This window comes from Hetaerina americana, unplaced genomic scaffold (assembly GCF_022747635.1).
Source record: "Hetaerina americana unplaced genomic scaffold, ioHetAmer1.1.p SCAF_2, whole genome shotgun sequence".
In the NCBI taxonomy this organism is placed as follows: Eukaryota; Metazoa; Arthropoda; class Insecta; order Odonata; family Calopterygidae; genus Hetaerina; species Hetaerina americana.
The window spans coordinates 47,878,395-47,899,168 of NW_027286763.1; the positions used below are offsets into that span (position 1 = coordinate 47,878,395).

Below are 20,774 nucleotides of genomic sequence, written 5' to 3' on the forward strand. Positions count from 1 at the left end.
GTCATATGACAATTATTTGAACAAGGAAAAATCCAGGATTGCCTGAATATCCTTAAAAATTGCTAATGCAACAGCCTATTAGCCTGCATCCAACTTCAAGCTTTCCAGAGATTCCTCAGTAGCAGAGTTAGAAAGCATGGTGGTTTAGACAAGTATGCTTCTTGCATTCTGGGATGTTTTTGAAGAGATAAAGGATTTTTCTTGTCTCAGTTAAAAAAACATCCTCTTGCCAGCTATTTATGGGTTGAAATGTATGATTTCATTTCTATTTTGCCATCAAATTCACTAAGAAACCCTGATAATAATCCTCCGATGCAAACATAATTGTCCCTAATTTCTAATAGCAATCCACATCAACATAGAAACTTTCTCCTTCATGCTAAAATGTATTATAAGGGACTTTATAACTTCCCAGAAATTAAAAAATTCTTCTATAATGCTAAAATCGAACAATCCTCGTTTTCTCAGATAATATCAATGCAAGAATTACTAATAATAAATTTGACTCCAACAAAATAAATATTAATTAACAATAACAATTTTTCAAGTTTAACTTCTTAAGTTCATACCATACTCAATGTAGACTCTTGATGTCCTATTCCACTGTAAATAAATAAAATAAATGAGTATATATATATATATATATATATATATATATATATATATATATATATAATTCAAATAAAGGAGCGAGATGCCAATGGCCAACAAAATTATAAAAACATGTAAAAAAGGGACACTCACAAGTATTCCAAAATTTTTTGAGGCAAGACCACCTTCCTCTGAGGACAGTAGGAACTGTAAATTTTGGAATACGTGTGAGTATCCTTTATTATGAGTTTCTCTACATTTTTGCTGAACAATGCCATCTTGCTCCTTTATTTGAATTATTATTCACATCCGCGAGACTTTTGTACCAGATACATATAAGTCTGTGTATGTATGTATATACATACTTGGGGTATAGTAATAAATCAAAGGTCAAAGATCGCAACGACTATGGCTTTCTCAACCTCCTAAAATTACTGATGCCAAACTTAGTTAAATCCATTACAGAAACATGAGGATATTTTAAGGTAGCTCGAAAATTCAATGCAATGTAGGATAGAGACTGATGTATTTCAAAGTTACTTTCAGTGATAAGTATTCTGAGTAGGAACAGACACTAAACTTTACCCAGATTGGCCCATTACTTTGTCCTTAGCATTTGTTTGAATCAATCAAGTCTAGTGATTGCCAACAATGGAAGTAAGAGAATTTAGTGTGTATTAAATATTTTATGATTGGGAAATCATATTAGGTTGCTTAAGATGAGGATTATTGTAAATCTGCTCTCATTTAAAATGGTCCAATCATGGTTTTTTTATGTTAAATTTTCAGCGTGGCCATATGAACAAAAGTGATGCTGGACATTCTGAATGCCCTGTTGAGGTTACTACTCCATTAATCATTGGTCAAATCCATGATATGTCAATGGATGATAGAAGAGGGTAGGTGAGTGAGATTGCCAATGCATCCTGAGTAAAGGGGTACATCATATTTTGCATCAACACTTGGAATTGAGAAAGTTATCTAAAAGATGGCTACAACTGTGCTACCATTGCTCACAGCTGACAAAAATGAAATCATGCAACATGTTTCAATGCCAATTTGCAGCTATTTCAGCAAAATCCAAGGAAATTTTGTCATCATTTTATCATTGTGGACTAAAAACTAGTAAAAACATTAATTTTAATCAAGCATTTCAGCATGATACACACAATGCTGGTGCCTTCTTTTTTTTAAATATGCACACAAAATGACCAATTATACAATGTTTGCAAGGAAATGATAGTGACTTTCATTTTGATTTAATTTTATAAAAACCATTTATTTTATAAATGTCCAAAAATACTTAACAAGTTGGTTAGTAAGAAGAACAACAAAATTAAAAATGACAAGATTAACAATTTGCAATTAATGTACATAAATGTATAATAAAATAAAACATTTGGAAAAAATATCATGAAAATAAATTCCAACGGTATTTACTCCAGTAATCAAGATAGCAGGTTGATAAAAAAAGTTACAAGATATGAAACATTGGCCCATGTTCAAGCTGCCAAGCATCATCAACTATATCAATCCTTACATTTAAAAGATCTAGCAATTAGTCATGGAATATAATGCATTTTTTACAGGAATTTAATCAGCTGTATACTACTTTCGCCGAATGCATAAAAATTAAGATTGCTGATGTTACTCACAACTCAAATGCAATCTATGAATTTTTTTCCTTAAACACGAAATGAAACAAAATTAAGTGATGGCCACCAAACATACAGCATATCATGGCTCACAAAGTCATGCTATAAGGGTTAAAATTATTGCAAAATAAAAGGTAGATTTAATACTGGATGTAACAATGAAAAAATTTAAATTTATGTAAATTTTGAAGTCTTAAAAAATAAGGTTTCCTTTCATGCAGGTCAGTCATATTGTACCACAGGACACGTAAGTAAGCTCTGGCAGAAATGACTCACAACCTGAACCGTATTGGCAGTTGTGTAATTTAATATATATCGTGTTGGTACCTTTGTTGACAGTTCCATTACTTTTCATGCAAGTGTATTGTGTTGCACTCTGCGGTGACTTAAAAAAATAAACTAGTTCATTTTTCCTTTGCCGTTGAAAATAGATGCTGATTTTCCACTAGCATTTTTTACATCCAGAAATATAACCTTTTATAAAATAATCTGACGTGGACAGTGGGATAAGAAGAAACTAATTAAAGGTTATGCAGGAAAGTCTTCAAATTGTCAGGCATTAACAATAATGCTATGAAGTTACAGCCACAATGAATAGTTGTTTTACATTATTGAACACATCATTGGCTTTTGCCAAGGCTGTGATGCTAAACTATCATTGCGACAGCTTGGCTATTCCACCCCCATCCTTAGTACACCCCAAGATTGATTTATTGGGGTGAATTTCATCAGAGAGCATATTTATTGAATCTGAATTTACTGAATTACCTTAAATTAGAAATTAAGTATCATTAAATCAAGATAACGATAAATTTCCTTTGTTCTACCATTATATAATTTAATCTAATAGATACCATTTTATTTATTTCACTTATTGCAATACAAATATGGCTGAACTAAAATCACAGTTTAACTCTGAGCTACATGCAATAACTAACTATGAGAGCTTTAACTAATACTCCTGGCAGCCTTGCATGGGACAATTTGGTAAGCAGGCTGTGGGTTACGCACCACTACCGAAGTAGCCAGCATCTCATATTAGTTTGATGCCAAACTTAATCGATGTAGAATATTAGATACTCTTATGATGACATCGAATTAATCATCTTTCTTTAATTTCTTGGTTTTTGATTTCAATACACAATGAAATGAGGAGTTTGTATACAATTGAAACTATATTCTTGATTCAAAATCTGATGCTGACTTAGTAGCCATGATATGTGTATGAAAAACGACTTAACTGTAACTTTCTGAGCCTTACCAGAGGAGGAAGTTAGGAAAATGAATCCAGGCCACTTTTTAAAAAAATTTAAATTGGACATTCAAATGCATAATTTATAAATTTCATGGATATATGAATTCATGATCTCCCAGCAATAACCCAGAAACTGGTAATGCTGTTTGATTTCAAATCTAAAGTTAAATAAAATTAATTTTCTTTTTTTCTGAAGAATTCTCAAAAGAGAAGTCACTTTCTGCAAGATCATTTTAAGAATTTTGACAAGAGTGAAAATATTTATGAATTTGTTACATAAAGGTATGCCTGGAAAGATAATGAAGGACAAAGGAGAAAAAAGGAAAGTTATAAAGGACTGTGACACCAACCTCGATATATTCATAAGACCCTATGACATCCATTTCTTTTGATGTCATTATGATATATTTCCCGAAGCCCAGCCTATCCCTACAAAATATCAGAGTTTAGGCAAAACAATCACTCTTCCAAATTTTTTTTAAGCCTTTCAAGATAACTCTTACGACACTCCATTTCATCACAGGGTCTGTTATGGGGTGTCCACACTGGCTCACCAACAAAGTATCTCTTGGCACGGACAAAATTCTGGAAAGAAAGCAAAAATCTTCAAGATCCAAAAGATACAGTTTTACTATGTCCAGTCAGTTTTACTGAAACTGATTAACATGCACTCATCAAACAAAAATCATCATCAAAGAAGTTTATATTCCTGATGATACCAAATAAATTGAACAAATGTGATGACTCAAACTAAAAAAATATTAATTGTGTTATGCACAGTTATTTGAATTATGCACTCAGTTGCCTAAAAGTTAGGCATTTATCATTCATTAAAGAAAAAAGTAATATTCTTGATTTAGATATTTTTTTAAATATTTACTTACATTGGTGTCCAATGTGAACCTATGATATATTCCGGCTGGAAGAATAAGAAGATCACCAGGTTTGACCTCAATTCGCACCCAATTTTCTTCCATATCTCTGACATCAAAATAACCAGATCCTTCCAAAACTAATCTAATTTCTTCATCAGTGTGCAAGTGTTCATGGAAGAAGATTTTGATCTATAAAAAAAAACAATTTTTTCAAACTAACTGCCTTTATTATGTTATCCAATTAGTATGTCACCCGACCTAACCTACAAGAACCAAAATCATATATTAGTACAGAGTAAAATTGACTGTATGAGTAACTGGTGAGAAGATAATTTAATGTTTATAAACAATGAGAAAACATTTACCCAATTTCATCCCTACCAAAGAAAAATTAGAGCCTTCCCACTTTTGAGGATAAGTCGATCCTATCTTAAGGGTTCTACTGAGACAAAATCCTTAGGGATGCATATTCATAAGACTATCATGTTGATAAATTAAGCTCAAAAGCTGCCATTGGATGTTACCTCCGGAAAAAAATCGTGAGCCTGGTTGACAAAGGAATGGCTCTCTCAGTTTATCATGCATTGATTAATAGTCAACTGAAATATGGCATCGCAGCGTAGGGGCACTCGTATCATTCCATGCATCTCTTAACGCTGCAAAAATGGGCAGTGAGAGAAACCTAGGTGAAGTTCCAATTGCAAGTACTTGTAGACCTTACTTAAAAAAATTTTTAATTTTAACTATTCCCTGTCTGTATATTATAATTGTACAGCAAAACAAAGCCATGTTCAAGTTGATAACCAACACTGATGTATCATAAGCAGTCAAATGAAAACTGAACACCCACCATAACACACAGTCTATGCAAAAGGTGGCAACACTGTTGTCACATATCGATACTGTCATCGCTGCGGTAAGAGAATTACATATTGACAACTCACAGGTGCACACAGTTGTTGGGTTATATCCTTTTTTGTGCGTGGACTGGTCTAGTGTGCTTGTCCAGCTGTAGATATGGAGGTAAGCAAATAAGAGCAGAGGTGTGGTTTGTTTTCTGTTCCGACTGTCCCTCATACATAAGTACAGAACAAGTCATTGTAATGAATGATAACTGCCCTTAACTAAAATATATATGTTTACTAAGAACCCTTGTTAGGCTGCAGTGAAATTCCTGAAATAATTTGCTGAAAAACTAACGGAAACAATTTGCCATTTAGGTCTAAACTTTATCAGTTCCTGAGCAAACATCAATGCTATACAAAAGATGAATTCATGTCTATCTCTGTCAATAAATAATTCTACTCTTATGCCTGCTGTTACTGCTCCTGTTTACTGTTTTCTTTTTTATTTCTGACTACAATTAGTATTCAAACTCTAATTTTAATTGTACTGAGTGAGCTGGAATATTTGCAATCACTGTGATGAGTTCCATACATGTACCAAAGATGTCTTTTAAGAACCACTTAACATCATTTATCATTAATTTTTTCATCCGCAGGTACAAAGTACAGTTAGAAGTGTCTGGCTTAAAAGAGGATTTACTCTGCAATACACCCAAATGGCAAGCTATTTATACGATCTTACAAAAGTATACTTATATTTGGGATGAATGGTAAGTAAATGAGGATGATAGCATTGGCACTATATTTAATGGAGTAGATTCTCAAATCCAAGAATACATTTACTTCCCATAGGTGGGAGAATTTGTTAGAAATATTCTGGTTCCTGCTTATGTTATTCAACGAGAACTACAGGGCTTCATTCCTATAGAGGAATCCTATACTAGATCTCCAGATAAATTTTTTGAAAAAGCAGCCTGATGTTAGGACAGCTCCACTTAATATCCCCGACTCTCACATAATTATCTTACCACTATTCACTTATCCAACCTAATTATAAAATATCCTAACAGTCACAAACCTTCCCCTATTACTTCCACTTATCAATTTGAGCCTGGGTTGCTACACCTTCAGACTTTAGGAGTGTATCCAACTTAGCCAGAATAAAATTCAACATTTTCTACACAAAAATGTCTTAATGAATTGCTATCTGAGCAGAGTTTTAGCACTCTGGTCACCCAAATTCATAGATGATAAGTTATTACGAGCTGTGCCACTGTCAGTGTGATGATGTTGTAAAATGTACATAATCATGTTAAAATGAGATTGTTAAATAATTTAGCAAACTAATGTTTTGGGATAATTATATCATTAATATGATTTAAGGATTTCACAACTATAATTTAATAATTTCAAAGCTCCTTAATGCACTTCAACAACTTTGCAGAAATTATAATTACTACCCCCTATTTTCAATTAGCTATTACTTCCTTGGTTTTTCCAGGTTTGTAGCATTACTGGAGGCAGTCATTGAAAGTGCTTCCAAACCACATTTTCAGTTATCCATAAATAAGTCAAACAATTAGCTCAATAATTTTTTTTATTATCCAGCAAATTGGAGCTAGAGATGAAGAGACAGCAACTGTAGTCCCTATTTATGAACAAGAGTAACAAAAAGATGGCCCATAGTATTATATCGAGTCTGAATTATAATTTAAACTTACCTTTTCCTCATAGTTTGGAAGCTGTGTAGGTGAAATAAGTATTTCATCTTCATATGAGTAACCTCTTTTATTTTTAAGCTCCTCTAACTCAGGATTTTGGGAGTCTAAATTCACCTGAAAAAAATAATACTTTTCTAAAACACATATTTCTCCTATAAATAGATATTTACATGAGAAATAATATCATCTGCACTGAGATCCAAACTATCAACATTCTCAGTTTGGTATATATCCTTGAAAAGAATGCACAAGAGATGACTCACTCACCCAAATGCACAAAATTAATTAACTAGGTGCTCCTGTATCAATGAATGAGTCAATAATCAAACTACAGCAGCACTAACTATTGATAGTAATTAAATGTGTATATTCCGATTTGGAACAATTGCATGCAGCCATTACAAAATTTCTAAATGGATTAAAGGCACTCTTACATTCTCATAAATTTGACAAACACTAAAATTTAACCAATCAATTAAATAAAAATTCAACAGACACATTGAGCCACTTTATTTATCTATCCTTACATATCTATTTTTAGGAAATAATGCATAATATTTTTGCCGAATGAATGTTTCCCAGGAGAAGACGTAGAAATTAGTGAAATAATAAGAGACCAAAAACTTGGGCATTTAAAATTTCCAAAGAATGAGATCATGAATGAATGTTTTTACACATGATTTTCTAACGATTCTTTTAAATATTAATCATGATTACACCCTCTTATGATGAGCCTAGCATCACATTCAAGAAAATGCAGGCATCTGTTTATGATTCAGAATCCTCACAACTAAGGGGAGACCTTAAGCTGCTATTCTGTAACAAGACTATAGTTATACATATTATTTTGCAAATAATTATATGGAGGCATTAAGCAATAATGTTATTTATTCTAAAATTCTTGAGGATAATTTCTGTATGTTATAAAGGGCTATGCTGATAAGGAAAGTAAAAAGAAAAAGCGAATGTTTGATTGAATTTCATAACAGAAATAAACTTATCGTTATAACACTTGTTTCCTACATCATTAGAGGGGGAAGTATAAATGGAAAGAGCACCATGTGACCACAGACATTATCAAATAAAATACGAAAGGCGAAGGTTTGACTGTGGATTGGAGATGAACAACAATACTTTGATGTTAAAATGTGCACTAAATAAGTCCTTGAAAAAAAAGTCACATGAAGGGTGGCAATTAAAAAATGAAAAGAAATAGGAACACTAACAATTTTAATAAGGGATAAACACGAACAGAGGATGACAATCAAACTTTCACTGGAAAACAGATGGTAATGAGATGATACCAATGATTGTTAGGTGGCAGTAGAGAAGAATTTTAAGCAGGAAAGAACTATATGAAAATAAGGAATGGGCAATGGACAAAGAAATCAAGTCAATAATCTACCAATGAAAAAGTGCAGAAGCAATACAGCAAATAAAAAATACGGATAATGCAAATAAGTACAAGAAAGGTACTTGGAAGATAGGAGCAAGGAAGTGATTAAGTACAATAAGTTAGAACCAGAATATAACACGAAGAAAACATTTTTGCAAAAAGAAACTGAAGTGCAATGGATTAAGGAATGAAGGGAAAAACTTTATTCTTACACAGGAGAAAGTACAATCAGAATGGAAGAAATAACTTGAAAAATTAAACCCAGTTGGAGGATTTGAGACCTGTAGTAGAGCAGTAACAGGCAGCTGAGAGGAAAAATGACGGGGATGGTAAAATGAAAAGATGAATTTGAAAAGGAAACTAGAAAATTCAAAGAAAGACACCCGGAATTGGCAATTGCCGGCATAGCTCATAAAACTATCTGGAGAAGACCTAAGAAAAACACTATATAGATTGTTTTGTGAAATCTATGAGATATCTACAGTATACTATCCCCTGATTTTCACAGATGCAGTTTGGTGCTACTGCCTAATAAGTCATCTGCCAGCAAGAACAAAGACTAACACTCTATAACCTTCATTTTGCATGCATTCAAATGAAATTCCATTTTGTATTAAAGGTTGAAAAATAAAATTAAGGAACAGCTGACATAGGATCAATAGGGATTTAGGTACGGTAAAGGCACCCGAGAAGCACAATATGCACTGAGAATCATACCAGAGAAGAGATTATGAAGAGGATTTGATAATTTTATTGCTTTTACAGATATTAAAAAGGATTAAGCAATATTAGGTGGTTACAACTTTTCAAGTTAATCAGGGAGGTGCATGAAGATTTTAAAGAAAGAAGATTAATTAGGAGCATACATAAAGATGGAAAGTCAGTAACAAAAGTGGAAATTTTGAAGCAGTGGCAGGAATATAAAAAAGCATGAGCCAAGGCTTCAAATCTGTCACCTCACCTTTTCAATCAGTACATTCAAAAAGGGCTTAATGAGATGAGATAGCAATGGGGAGATTGTTCATGGAAAAAAGAATAAATAACATACAGGGGATGGAGAAAGACATGGTTAATTTTTTTGCAAATGATAGAGCAGTTTTAGCAAAGAATAAAAGAGGGTTCAAAAAAAAATCTCAGAGGAATTATAAACCATGCCGAGATAAAAAGTATAATATGAAATTCAATTTAGCCTATACTAATTGTCAAATCCAATATCTAGTTTTAACATTTAAATTGCCTGAATTTATCTTTGTGATAATATTTATCCTTGGTTGTTATTGATTTTTTCCATGGAAACGACTGTTTACTGTGTTGTTTTGAAAAAGGGAATGCAGATTGTTGATCTTGAGAGAGAAAAAAATTGGGGCAAACAATTTGAAAGGAATGCTCTCGTGAAAGAAGCAAGATTGTTTTTCTTATTACACTTGTAAAAAATTCTTACCAGTAAGAAGTGATATAAAACTCTAATCAATCACTTTCCGATGTCAACTGGCACCATTACAGGATGATTAAAGTGAATTTAGACTTGAAAGTCACTTTTGCTGACTTCCACTTTGCATAATGTTTTGGCAAAAATGAAAATTCACATTCATAACATGCCCATTGCTCAGTTTCTACTATTACTGGAAGAATGGCAAATAACTACTTAATGGACCAAAGTAGATCTTGAACTGTGTGATGTGTAACTCTGTGATGAGTTTCAACAAAAGGGAGCCAATCTAGATTAATATTACATAGACACAGTAGAGGAAGAAACAATGGGATAAGTAAGTGCCATGATTGACAATCATGTGGTAGATATCTAATACGAAAGAACAAATTACCTGAGTAAAACAGTAACAATCCATTCTTAATGAAAAATAAGTGACTGGAAAAGATGGCAGTACAGTGCGCATGGAAGTTTTCCCGGCCAACCATCCATTAGAGTGACAGGGAATGCAATGCTTAAGATGAATGTAGTAATGAAGAAGTAATCCAAGTGGCAGAGGAAGATATCGATATGCACGAGCAATCATCTGTAGGGCCCAAATTTTCATACAGAATCCGGATTCAAGAATTGGAGAAAAAGGGATGGAGGGTGCATGTGAGATGGAGAACACTAAGCCAATCATGGTAACTCCAAAGAGTTTCACAAGCCAAAGGACCCCAAGCATGCAATACAAAAGTGACGCCAAAGAGGAGTGGCATTCTGCAAATGTGCACTTGGAAGGCAGTCTTCCTCTCAATCAGCAACACACCACAATGCTTAATAGAATGAGGATGCCTCAGGTCAGAGTCCATGTGAAGAGGAGCTAGTCTTCAAATCTCAGGAATAAGTACTATGATGTGAACTCATGACCACCAGTGAGATCAATGGGTAAAATACTGAACTGGCACGAAAATGGATTTGACCTTATGAAGTAGATCGAAGGCTAGGCCATGGGAAAAGTAACATAGTTTCAGGCATAATATGGTGGAAATTCTTCATGATGAAAGAAGACACTTGGCTTTTCCACAACAAATAGTTTTAATATGACCTAGGTTTTGTAATGGCATAACATCTCCAGGTAAATTACAACCCTTGGAAAACACATATACATATATACCATACTAGGAAGAAGAGGGGATGGGAGAAGAGAACAAACCAACAGCTAATATAGGGGAGAAGAGACCTCAAGAATGGAAGCTATATTTGGGGAAGGGAAAGAAAATGGGAAAGGAAGATTGGAGGAGTGACAAAGGATGATTCTCTCCATTAATGGCATGGTGATTAGGTGGAGGACCAAGATAGAAGGCCAGGATGCCTTGGGATCCTTCTAGCCATTGGTTTGTTCTCTTCTCCCCTCTTGCCCAAAATGGTACATATGTATTGTCCAATGATTGCAATTTACCTGAAGATAATATGCTGTAACAAAACCTAGGTTGTATTTAAACTATTTTAGGTGGAAACTCCAAGTGTCTTCTTTCATCACGCTGGGCCATAGTGCATACATGCTGAAGACCACTCCTCTAGTGAAGGTTCATGCAGCCGAGTTGAAGCTGGTGAAGGAACCACTACATGACATCCAGATGATAGAACAGGTGAAGCCCAACAAAGTGGATGATGATTGGAGCCAAAACATAATCTCAGACTTTGAAGTAAATAAAAATTGTTTTGGGTTACATGGGGGATGCAGCATAAATTAAGTGTACTGCCCAAAATCTACTTTTCATAATTCACTTGCCTGTGTTTACATTTACCTTGATTTTTATTTTTTCCTTGGAAATGATTCTTGTTAGTCGTAATGAAGAACGAAATTAGGACCATTACTGAAGCTGAGATAGAAATAAAGAGACTAATGGGTTAAGAATTAAAAGGAATGTCCTTTTGCAAAATGCAGGAATTTTTTATTAAACAGGTAACATGATAGAATGCTGACCAGAGGGAAGTCATATAAAACTCCCATTTATCACTTTCTTACATCAAATTAAAATAACAAAAAATAAACATCTTTACAGCAAGAAAATCAATTGTGACACAAAGTCAGATAATATTGATAGAGAACCCCTAGCTAGTGTAAAATAGTTTAATTATCAAGATAGTAAAATAATAGCCAACGGATGAAGCATACAGGAAACTCTCAGTGGGTTAAGTCACAAGAAAACTTATTTTAATGTTAGAAATTTTTTTTCCATACAACAGTATCAATTTATATAAATAAACGTAACAAAAATTCTTCTAAATACATTGAGTGGAGCATTTCGCTGTATTAGAGTCATATGTAGAGCATAGAAGTCTGAATTACACTGCTATCAAAATTTTCCAAGAGATAAATGGGCATATATGTAAACACACAAGAGGTCATATGAAATATTGACAACCAGCACTACAGAAAACACTGCAGTAAGAAGGGTGAACAGATTGTGCATATAAGGATACATGAAAGTCTATGAGGGACAGTAACAGAAGGTAAATTGATGGGAAGAATGGAGGACCAAGATAGGAATGCATGAAGCAGACTATAAAATGTGTGACGTGTATCTTATATGTGGAAATAAAGACTAGCTAAAGAGAGAAACATGTAGAAATGCAATAACCACAAAACAATCAACGGATTTTCAATCAATGAAGAAGCTTGGATAGTATTTTCTTTTGCTTCAGACAAATAGCAGTAGCACTCTGTAAAATAATTGAACCAGATCAATTTATTTCCTCAAATCCAGATCTTGTGATAACTTACCTTACAAGTGATACATTTGGACAAAAATACAGGAAGATTTTAAACACAACAAAAAATTCTGCCATTCCTTCATCAAATCTCATTTGATTTTCTCAAAAACACTATAAGAATATAAAATGCATTAATTCATCTTTTTGATCCTATCATAGAAACTCTTTCTCAGTTTATGGTGAATTTTCCCACACTTGAATCAACGATATTAGCATTGAACTCTTAATTATGGATGTTATGCTAACCTATCGCTCATTTGAGGACAGAATTTAAGGTTTGATTCTCCTCATGATCTACGATTATCATGGTTACTATGAAAAATAGCATAACCTATGTACAAAAAAAAGAAATGCATTCACCAATTTTTCACAGTATATTCCTGCTCATAATCCATGGACCTATATATGTATTTGAAGTTCAGCAAGAAGATTATACTAAGGACCCAGCTAAGAAATGCTTTAGAAAAATTTAACCCCCATTATTGACCATTATCAATCCCCAGAAATTAACTTACATTAGGCAATATGAGTTCAGCATGATATAAAAATTCTGGTTCGTATCCATTTTATTGCATTTACAGCATATGTTAAATTTCAACTTTCAAAACTTTAATCACACATTTTTATTATTTAGTTCATTTATACTAAAAATCACACACATTTGCGCAAGACTGTAACAGAATGAAATATTTAGAATTTCCAAAATTAAACTTTAGAATGGATGGACATACTAATCTCAAGGCATGAAAAAATTTAAAGGGAAAACATTTTAATTCAAACCAATTCATGTCATTTGTGTTTTTCTCATTTTCCCCACACTTGTGTTGTAGTTCCTACTTAAGATCATAACTGGATGCTAAACTGCAAGACAGATGACACTTTAATTCTAAAACTTATAATAAGGATAGAACTATAGTGTTCATTGAGAAAATAACATCAATGGGTTGCAATTAACCTGGTGCAGAAATGAGGAAGTAGGTACACTTATATCCTTCGTAAGCTTCCAAAATAAAGTAAAATAGCCTTTGCTAAAAGCATTGGACTAACCCGGCATGATGGCATGAGAAAGTGGACATAACATGCTATCAACAACCTGACACCATGCCTTTATAAATACCACCACGTTGCAATTATTAAGAAGATAAGGAGGAGAAATAAAGTGTAAAAGAAAAGGGAATCACTTTACTTGCAATGTTTTGGGATTACATAAATAATAGAGTTGGGAACCAAGATGATGCAGTGGTCAACATATTACTCCCCATCCTGAGAGGCAGGGTTTGAAACCTGGTGAAGAAATAATTTTCAAGAGGTATCCTGATCCCTATTTACATGCTATATGAAGAGTATTTCAAGTTCAGTACTATATCCTTTGTATTATACATTAACTTGTGGACGCCATATTTCATGTAGAGTGGGCTAATACAGACTAGGTTCCTCTCCACCTGTCCCTCATACCCTGAAAATCTTGCCTCTACCAAATACCTAACTACCCCTCATGGTGGATCCCCAACTGACTACTAGACTAATAGAGTAGATCCCCTTTAAATTCTGCCTTCATACTTTTAAGTTACAGGCATAGGACCCCATCCATACCATTTCTTCCTCCAAGAACTGACATTAAAATTACGGAATTTTTAACGGAAATTACGGCAACTAGAAACCTACTTATTTGTAAACACATTCAGTGTAAATTTTGTATACATAAAATAGACAATTGCAGATTTAAAAAAATGTGCCGCACGTTGCATCACGAGGAATTGCAAAGTATGACCTGTCTTGATAGGGCCAATATATTCTCCTTCATTTATATCCATAAATGGCCAACGAAACGATAGGCCGCGGATCTATAAGGAGGAAATTTATCTCCCATGACTCGAAATGACGGAATTTTTAACGGAAATTACGGCAACTAGAAACCTACTTATTTGTAAACACATTCAGTGTAAATTTTGTATACATAAAATAGACAATTGCAGATTTAAAAAAATGTGCCGCACGTTGCATCACGAGGAATTGCAAAGTATGACCTGTCTTGATAGGGCCAATATATTCTCCTTCATTTATATCCATAAATGGCCAACGAAACGATAGGCCGCGGATCTATAAGGAGGAAATTTATCTCCCATGACTCGAAAGGAGCAGTCAACTACCTACGCAACGACCCCTAAATGCACTGCATATTCATATTACCCTGGTAGTCACCAAAAGGGCGTTCAAAGAAATGATAATGTTCATGATTAAATCTTCAGGCGTAAACGACGTACACAATTTGACAGAAAAAAAGTATGTGAATATCAAAACTGCTAGTAAAACCTAAGTATTGCCAATCATGTCAAAGATATTTCATAAACCGCTGAGAAATTTTGATAAAATGTAGTAGTGCTGGGATGAAACTTTGAATCGCGAATCAATTAAAATAAAACAATCTGTATTTACATTTACCAGAACAGGTGGGAAGAGGCTGAAATATCTGGCACAGGGCGATATTCGAGGATAAATCTGGTGTCTGAAGAAGACCGAATCTTTACTTTTTATATTAATGTATACAGACAGTTAGCTTTTTAAAAATAACTTAATTTCATGCACACCAAGAAAGATATAAGTAGAGATTGAAATGGACACTCGTTTGCAATATGGACTCACGAGTAAACAGGCAAAATGTTTCTTTTGAAAGCATAGCCTTCGACTATTGCAAACCCTGGGAATATTTACTCCACAGGTTTAATATCGTATGAACGAGGGACAAAAATCTATACTAATGGTAAGTATCAACAGTTTGCTAACAGTGGGAATTCACTGACTTACGTCGTCAACTTATAAATATATAATGTTGAAGAGGGATAATAGGAAAAACTACCTTAAAGTACTCAACTCCTGTAGTTTTAAATAATTTATCAAGGGGCACAAAAACAGGAGGACTTCGGTGATGTTCCAGACGTTGGTCAGCCAAATCATCATTCATTAACCACGCACAGACCATTGTGAAAGAAAATTGCTTGGTCACAAAAATATAAAAAATCTGACGGAAGATTTGAAGAGTAAACTAATGTTTGTGATAAAATCCAAGCCAACAAAGGTAAAACGGTGAAAACAGATGGTAAAACACCCGCGATTTCACGTGATCAAATCAGAGCTCACTCGCCAACGCGTGCGCATTTAAAATTTGATTTCCGTTTGTCAATGCGCGCGAAAATTAAGCCTTCCACTGGTTGAGCCGTATGTAGGCATAGATAGCCATCATTTGACACGATTAATTTTTTGCTTACCATATGATATCGTCCGTATTGCAACTGATTTTCGAGTCACTGACGAAAGTTTTAACACCAACATCCATTACAGAACTATTTCTGATGTTTATTTATGCTATTAAACTATTCATGGTCGGCTGCATCAGGTGGCATTTACCCGTAACCCAAAGGTCGCCGGCTCAATTCTCACTTTGGGCATGTGTGGCAGATCAACTCTTGTGGTTTTGCCCTTATGAAAACAAATGACATGCCAAAGGCTTATTGGGATCCCAGAGTGTGCAAGGACCTCCGGATCTGTCCAAAGTGAATAAAACTTAAAGAAATAAACCTCCTGTGCGGAGAGAAGTGATGCTAGGAGAACTAAGCTTTCCAAATGCGACTAATGCATCTAAATTTGTCAGTCATAAACTTTTATTAAACAGATACACTATATTTGTATGCACTATAAATCTAAATAAGGATGAGGTAAGTTTCCCCTGGTTACCTGGCAAACAAAGGGATTAGCTAGTATAAGATCAACCATTAATTTTCATAAGAAGTCACGACATTTTCATCTTATCCAGTACATGGTAATACATACACTATTCTATCAATTTTTTTCTTCTTTCAGCCATACTTCAGCAGGAACTTCATTGAAATTGAAAATATTTATTTTCAAACGTTTTATGGTTGTCACTCATTGAATGGGGGCGAGATTCTCTCGTTCTTTCACAGAAGAGGGCCCTATTACAGCACAATGGTTCCTCAGATGATACATGCATCTAACCATCACTTCATATTTTGATAGTAAGTCCAACACCTTTGTAGATATTTCAATAAATTGTGTCTCAAGCAAATTGTTATCATTTCAAAAAAAGTATTAAAAAATTGAATGCTTAATGCAAAAGAACAGGGAACTTGCAACTTTTGTCACCCATAAAATTGATTGGTTTAATTAAATGAGTAACAAGACATTTAAATTATTAACATAAAAAGAAAATTTCTTCATTAAAACATTTTGCTCGTCATAGATTTGATTGCTATGCATATTCACAGATAATTGTTCATCACCTCAAAATCTAATCCCGGGTGTGAAATAAGGTGGAAATGGTTAGTATAATGAGTACTTCAGCCACACATCCTCATCACTAGGACTTCAGGCTCTTCAAATCGTGTGATGCTTTCCATTGGTTTTGGACTATTCCACAACATATACTCCATTTGGTTCTTTTGGTCATGGAAAGAAGACTTCTAACATTATGAAACATGAGAGAAGAGATTAAACTTGTTTCAAATCATAGCAACATAGGCAAAGGAGCCTGACATTCCTTTCATATATCCAATCTGCGGCCAAAGTAAGAAGAGCTAAGGAATAAAATGCATGAACTAAGACAGCAATTTGTAAAACTGTCATGAACCTTGCCATGGCTCTCTCTTCCAGACTGCTTTGGGGAGCCCCAGTCACTTGAATGACTGATGGTATATACCATGAACAAACATTCATAGTAGGCCTAGAGACTTTGAGGTACCCGTTTGTATAATATGTGATGTTATTTCACACTGACTTGGCTAAAAAACACAAATAGATTATTGGGGTGAGGTAGAGTTTGGCAAGAAATTGAGTTAAGAAACATAATGCAATTGAATACTGTACACACAAATCATTAACAATATTTAACACTACTATGTTTTTAGGAGATAATTAAAAATAAATGATATTATTGTGAGACATATACTCAGCTGTTGATAGCAGCTGAGACCAGACCAGACCAGACACCCTAATTGTCTGGGCATTTGCCCTTCGTTTAAACGCTGCTTCGGTGTGACAACGTCCACCCCTTCAGCGACAGTGTGTGTGCATTTTGCACAGGGAAACAATGGCGAACGAAAGTGTAAATGGCGAACGTGTACCTTTCCAGTGTTAGTGGATAGCAGCTGAGACACAGGGCAGTTGTACTAACATAATGTTAACACAATGAGTGCATACTAACGTAACTGTTAAAACAAGGAGATAGTGCATATTAATATTCACATAAAAGCCAATGCCAAGCTAATTATAGCTTCTGGAGCTCCATTCCATCTTCACTGGAGAGACATACATAAGCTATCTGTAGGGGAAAGTAGTTAGAACAAGAAAGTGGAGAAAAAAAGAGATGTTTGCTTCTTTGGTTAATATAAATGGCTATGGAATGAATACTGGCTGAGGCAGTGGTGTTAATTGGTGGATGATAGAACATAATTCACATGGAAGAAGATAACTACATCAACAAACAATGCAACTAAAACATAACTCACATCCAGATTAGTACCAGTTGATAAATATACACTTCTACATATTCTGTGTATTCATTTTATGATGAAAAACTTGTAGTACCATATAAAAATTTACTAATCTTTAACTTATATCAAAAAGACAAATTATAATGTTCCAGTATACTAATAATAAATATAACAAGCTAAAACATTGAAGGCTCATAACAAGGATTAATGCAGTGCTTAATCTAGAATAAATTACAGAGGGGTAAAAAAATAGACATTAATAGTAAAAAGGTATTTATTTAACCAGTTGGAATATACACGAAATTGGAGATCAGGAGTTTCGTGTGTTCCACAAAACATTTAATGGGCTTAGCAAGTCACCACAGAAAATATTATATATGCAATATGCTAAACGAAGTGCACAAATGAATGAAACATACAGAAACTTTATAAATGAGAAACTCATACAAGTCAAATCATCCTTTACACATTATCGTGAATACTGTTCAAGATCCCCTAAAATATTTGTTATAGTTTCGTCTTTTCCATTCTTATTTTTCAGAACTCTTCGGGTTCTCGAGGAGCATCCAAATCCCTGTAGTGTATGACTGGTCTATAGTCGCCCCTGCAATCGAAAGGGAGGAAGGTCGAGGAAATAACATCATTTAACCAATCGATTTAAGCTAAGAAAATAATGACAATGAAAAAAGTAATTAACTACAAAATTTAACAGAAAAACATCATGGAAATAAGCATTATGACACAAAGAATGACTTTAAATTTTGTCAACAATGCAGAATTTTTATAAAAAAACCATTAGCCACTGCATTGTAGGGCTAACTTCAAACCACAACACATGGCCTGAATAAGGAACTACATCTCTTTTCCAACAATCAAAAATGTTCACAGAACATAAGCATGAATTGATTGCTCATCACTTCTCCCGAAGAGTTCTGAAACAATTGAAGAGATAGAAGTATTATTTATTCATCAAATTCTTTCTTACTTTTAACATGTTCAATTGAATATCATGAAGCAGGTATTACCAAAAGTTATTTTTTATTCAGAAATTTTTATAAAAAGGCTTCAACCATTGTAAGATTTTGCTTTTAGTATACGATATCATAAATTTCATGATTTTCTAGGATAAGCCAATGTACTTAAAGTAAAATGTTACCTCTCGGAAGTATTTGCTAGGGACATCTGGTTAATTTATTGCAATGATATGTCTACCTGAGGTTTTTAAATAACTCCGAGATTTATTTAATAACTTAAATCTTTTAAAAGTATCTTTAAATAACTAAAAAATCTTTTATGGTGAACAAAAGCATTTTATTTCACAAGAATAAAATTTGTTAATTTATATATATACTTTTTTGAGTGGAGTTCATTTAGTTCCAACGAGAGTAATAAAAAAACGTGTATGAAGAAAGATCCCTCACTTGTCAATCATAGAAAACTTGGTATATAAGAATTTCTGGTCTTTGGTGTTGGGGAACAAATCACTCACATTTGATCTAATTTCAGAGTAGGGTCAAGCCAAATGGAAACTAGTATTTTATTCAAGTTTTATGTACAAATATTATTTCTTTCTAAGAATTTAACACTTCAAGGTTTCCCATTTATAAAAATATAAACAGATCACAATATTCAGATACACAAGGACATAAGTGTAATTGGGACACCTTTACAAGTTAAAAACAATTAACCACTACAAGTAAATTCATTGCAAATAAAATGTTTAACCAACAGATTTTGGCAAATCCATAGTAATATATATTTGATTGTCCAGTAGTCATATAAAAAGTTCATTGATTCACTCTGCACTCAAATAAAATAAAGGCAACGATTTCAAAGAAAGTCATTCCTAAAATTTTAATCACAGTGGGGAAGTTTGATCCAGAAAAATAAATACTACGACATTCTTATGTTGATTACACCACAAACACTACATAAAAACCGGGTAATCATAACTATCAAATTCATGGAATAAGCAATTTCAATCTCACATGAAAATTTAAAAAAACTATGTGCACATTAATGATAATGATTTTATTATGGAGATGTGAACAGAGCATGTCTCAATATCTCAACTATGTCATGAAATGTAAAAATCACATTCTTCCCAATTTACCTATACACTCAACGAGGAAAATTATTTTCATGTCAAGTTAAGCAAGATAATCAACTATGAACTTAAAATAGTTAATACTGCAAACTACTCAAAGTAGTTTAGGAAACTCAACTGGATAATCAAAGGATCTCAATAGTTCATTTAAAATTACTCCCTGATTTGACTCAATTAAAGAGCAAATTCGAGTTAAAGTGGAATGGCTGAAATCCAGCCTTGCACACTATATGCCCAAAAACAACATATGATATTTATTGTGTTATCAGAAGAACTCCTTGTCATCAGGCATGTCCAGGTCGTTGTAGGCGATTAGTGGACGATTGGAATAATCAGTTTGAGAAACCACCCTGAGAAGGAAAATTAGGTACTAAGTTAGCAAGAGCTTGCTTCGAGAAACCTTCAGGAATATGAGTCAAAGGACCTGATGAGCAATAAATTAATTTTAAGCATGAGCCTCTTCTTTAAAAACTACTGTAATCAAATGTTCACCAATTATGATGACACATCGTAATTATGATTGATAAAAATCAATACTTGCACTCTCAGTGGATATAAATATATAATTTTACTTATACATATGTATGCAAATTTGAACACCAGGCAAATCCATTTAGCAGTATGTGATTCTTC

The 20,774-nt window shown here is 33.7% G+C and overlaps 2 protein-coding genes across 5 annotated transcripts in view; both read right to left on the minus strand.

Annotated features, from left to right (window-relative positions):
* Positions 1-1,881: 1,881 nt before the first annotated feature.
* Adi1 (acireductone dioxygenase 1) lies at positions 1,882-15,654 on the minus strand. Its single transcript, XM_071585330.1, has 4 exons — positions 15,385-15,654; positions 6,943-7,056; positions 4,386-4,565; positions 1,882-4,086 (listed from the first exon to the last, which is right to left on the minus strand). The coding sequence occupies exons 1-4, from the start codon at positions 15,505-15,507 to the stop codon at positions 3,961-3,963; spliced, it is 543 nt and encodes a 180-aa protein (XP_071441431.1). The 5' UTR covers positions 15,508-15,654; the 3' UTR covers positions 1,882-3,960.
* Positions 15,655-18,296: 2,642 nt separating this feature from the next.
* Ars2 (arsenic resistance protein 2) overlaps positions 18,297-20,774 on the minus strand; it is a 45,775-nt gene continuing 43,297 nt past the window's right edge. For 3 of the 4 annotated variants that reach the window (XM_071584581.1, XM_071584580.1, XM_071584583.1), the window contains one exon: positions 18,976-20,491. In XM_071584581.1, the coding sequence (XP_071440682.1) occupies positions 20,407-20,491 (85 nt within the window). In that variant the 3' untranslated portion in view covers positions 18,976-20,406. Of the gene's footprint in view, positions 18,639-18,975; positions 20,492-20,774 lie in introns of those variants that run through there. The other variant, XM_071584582.1, reaches the window with a different exon arrangement.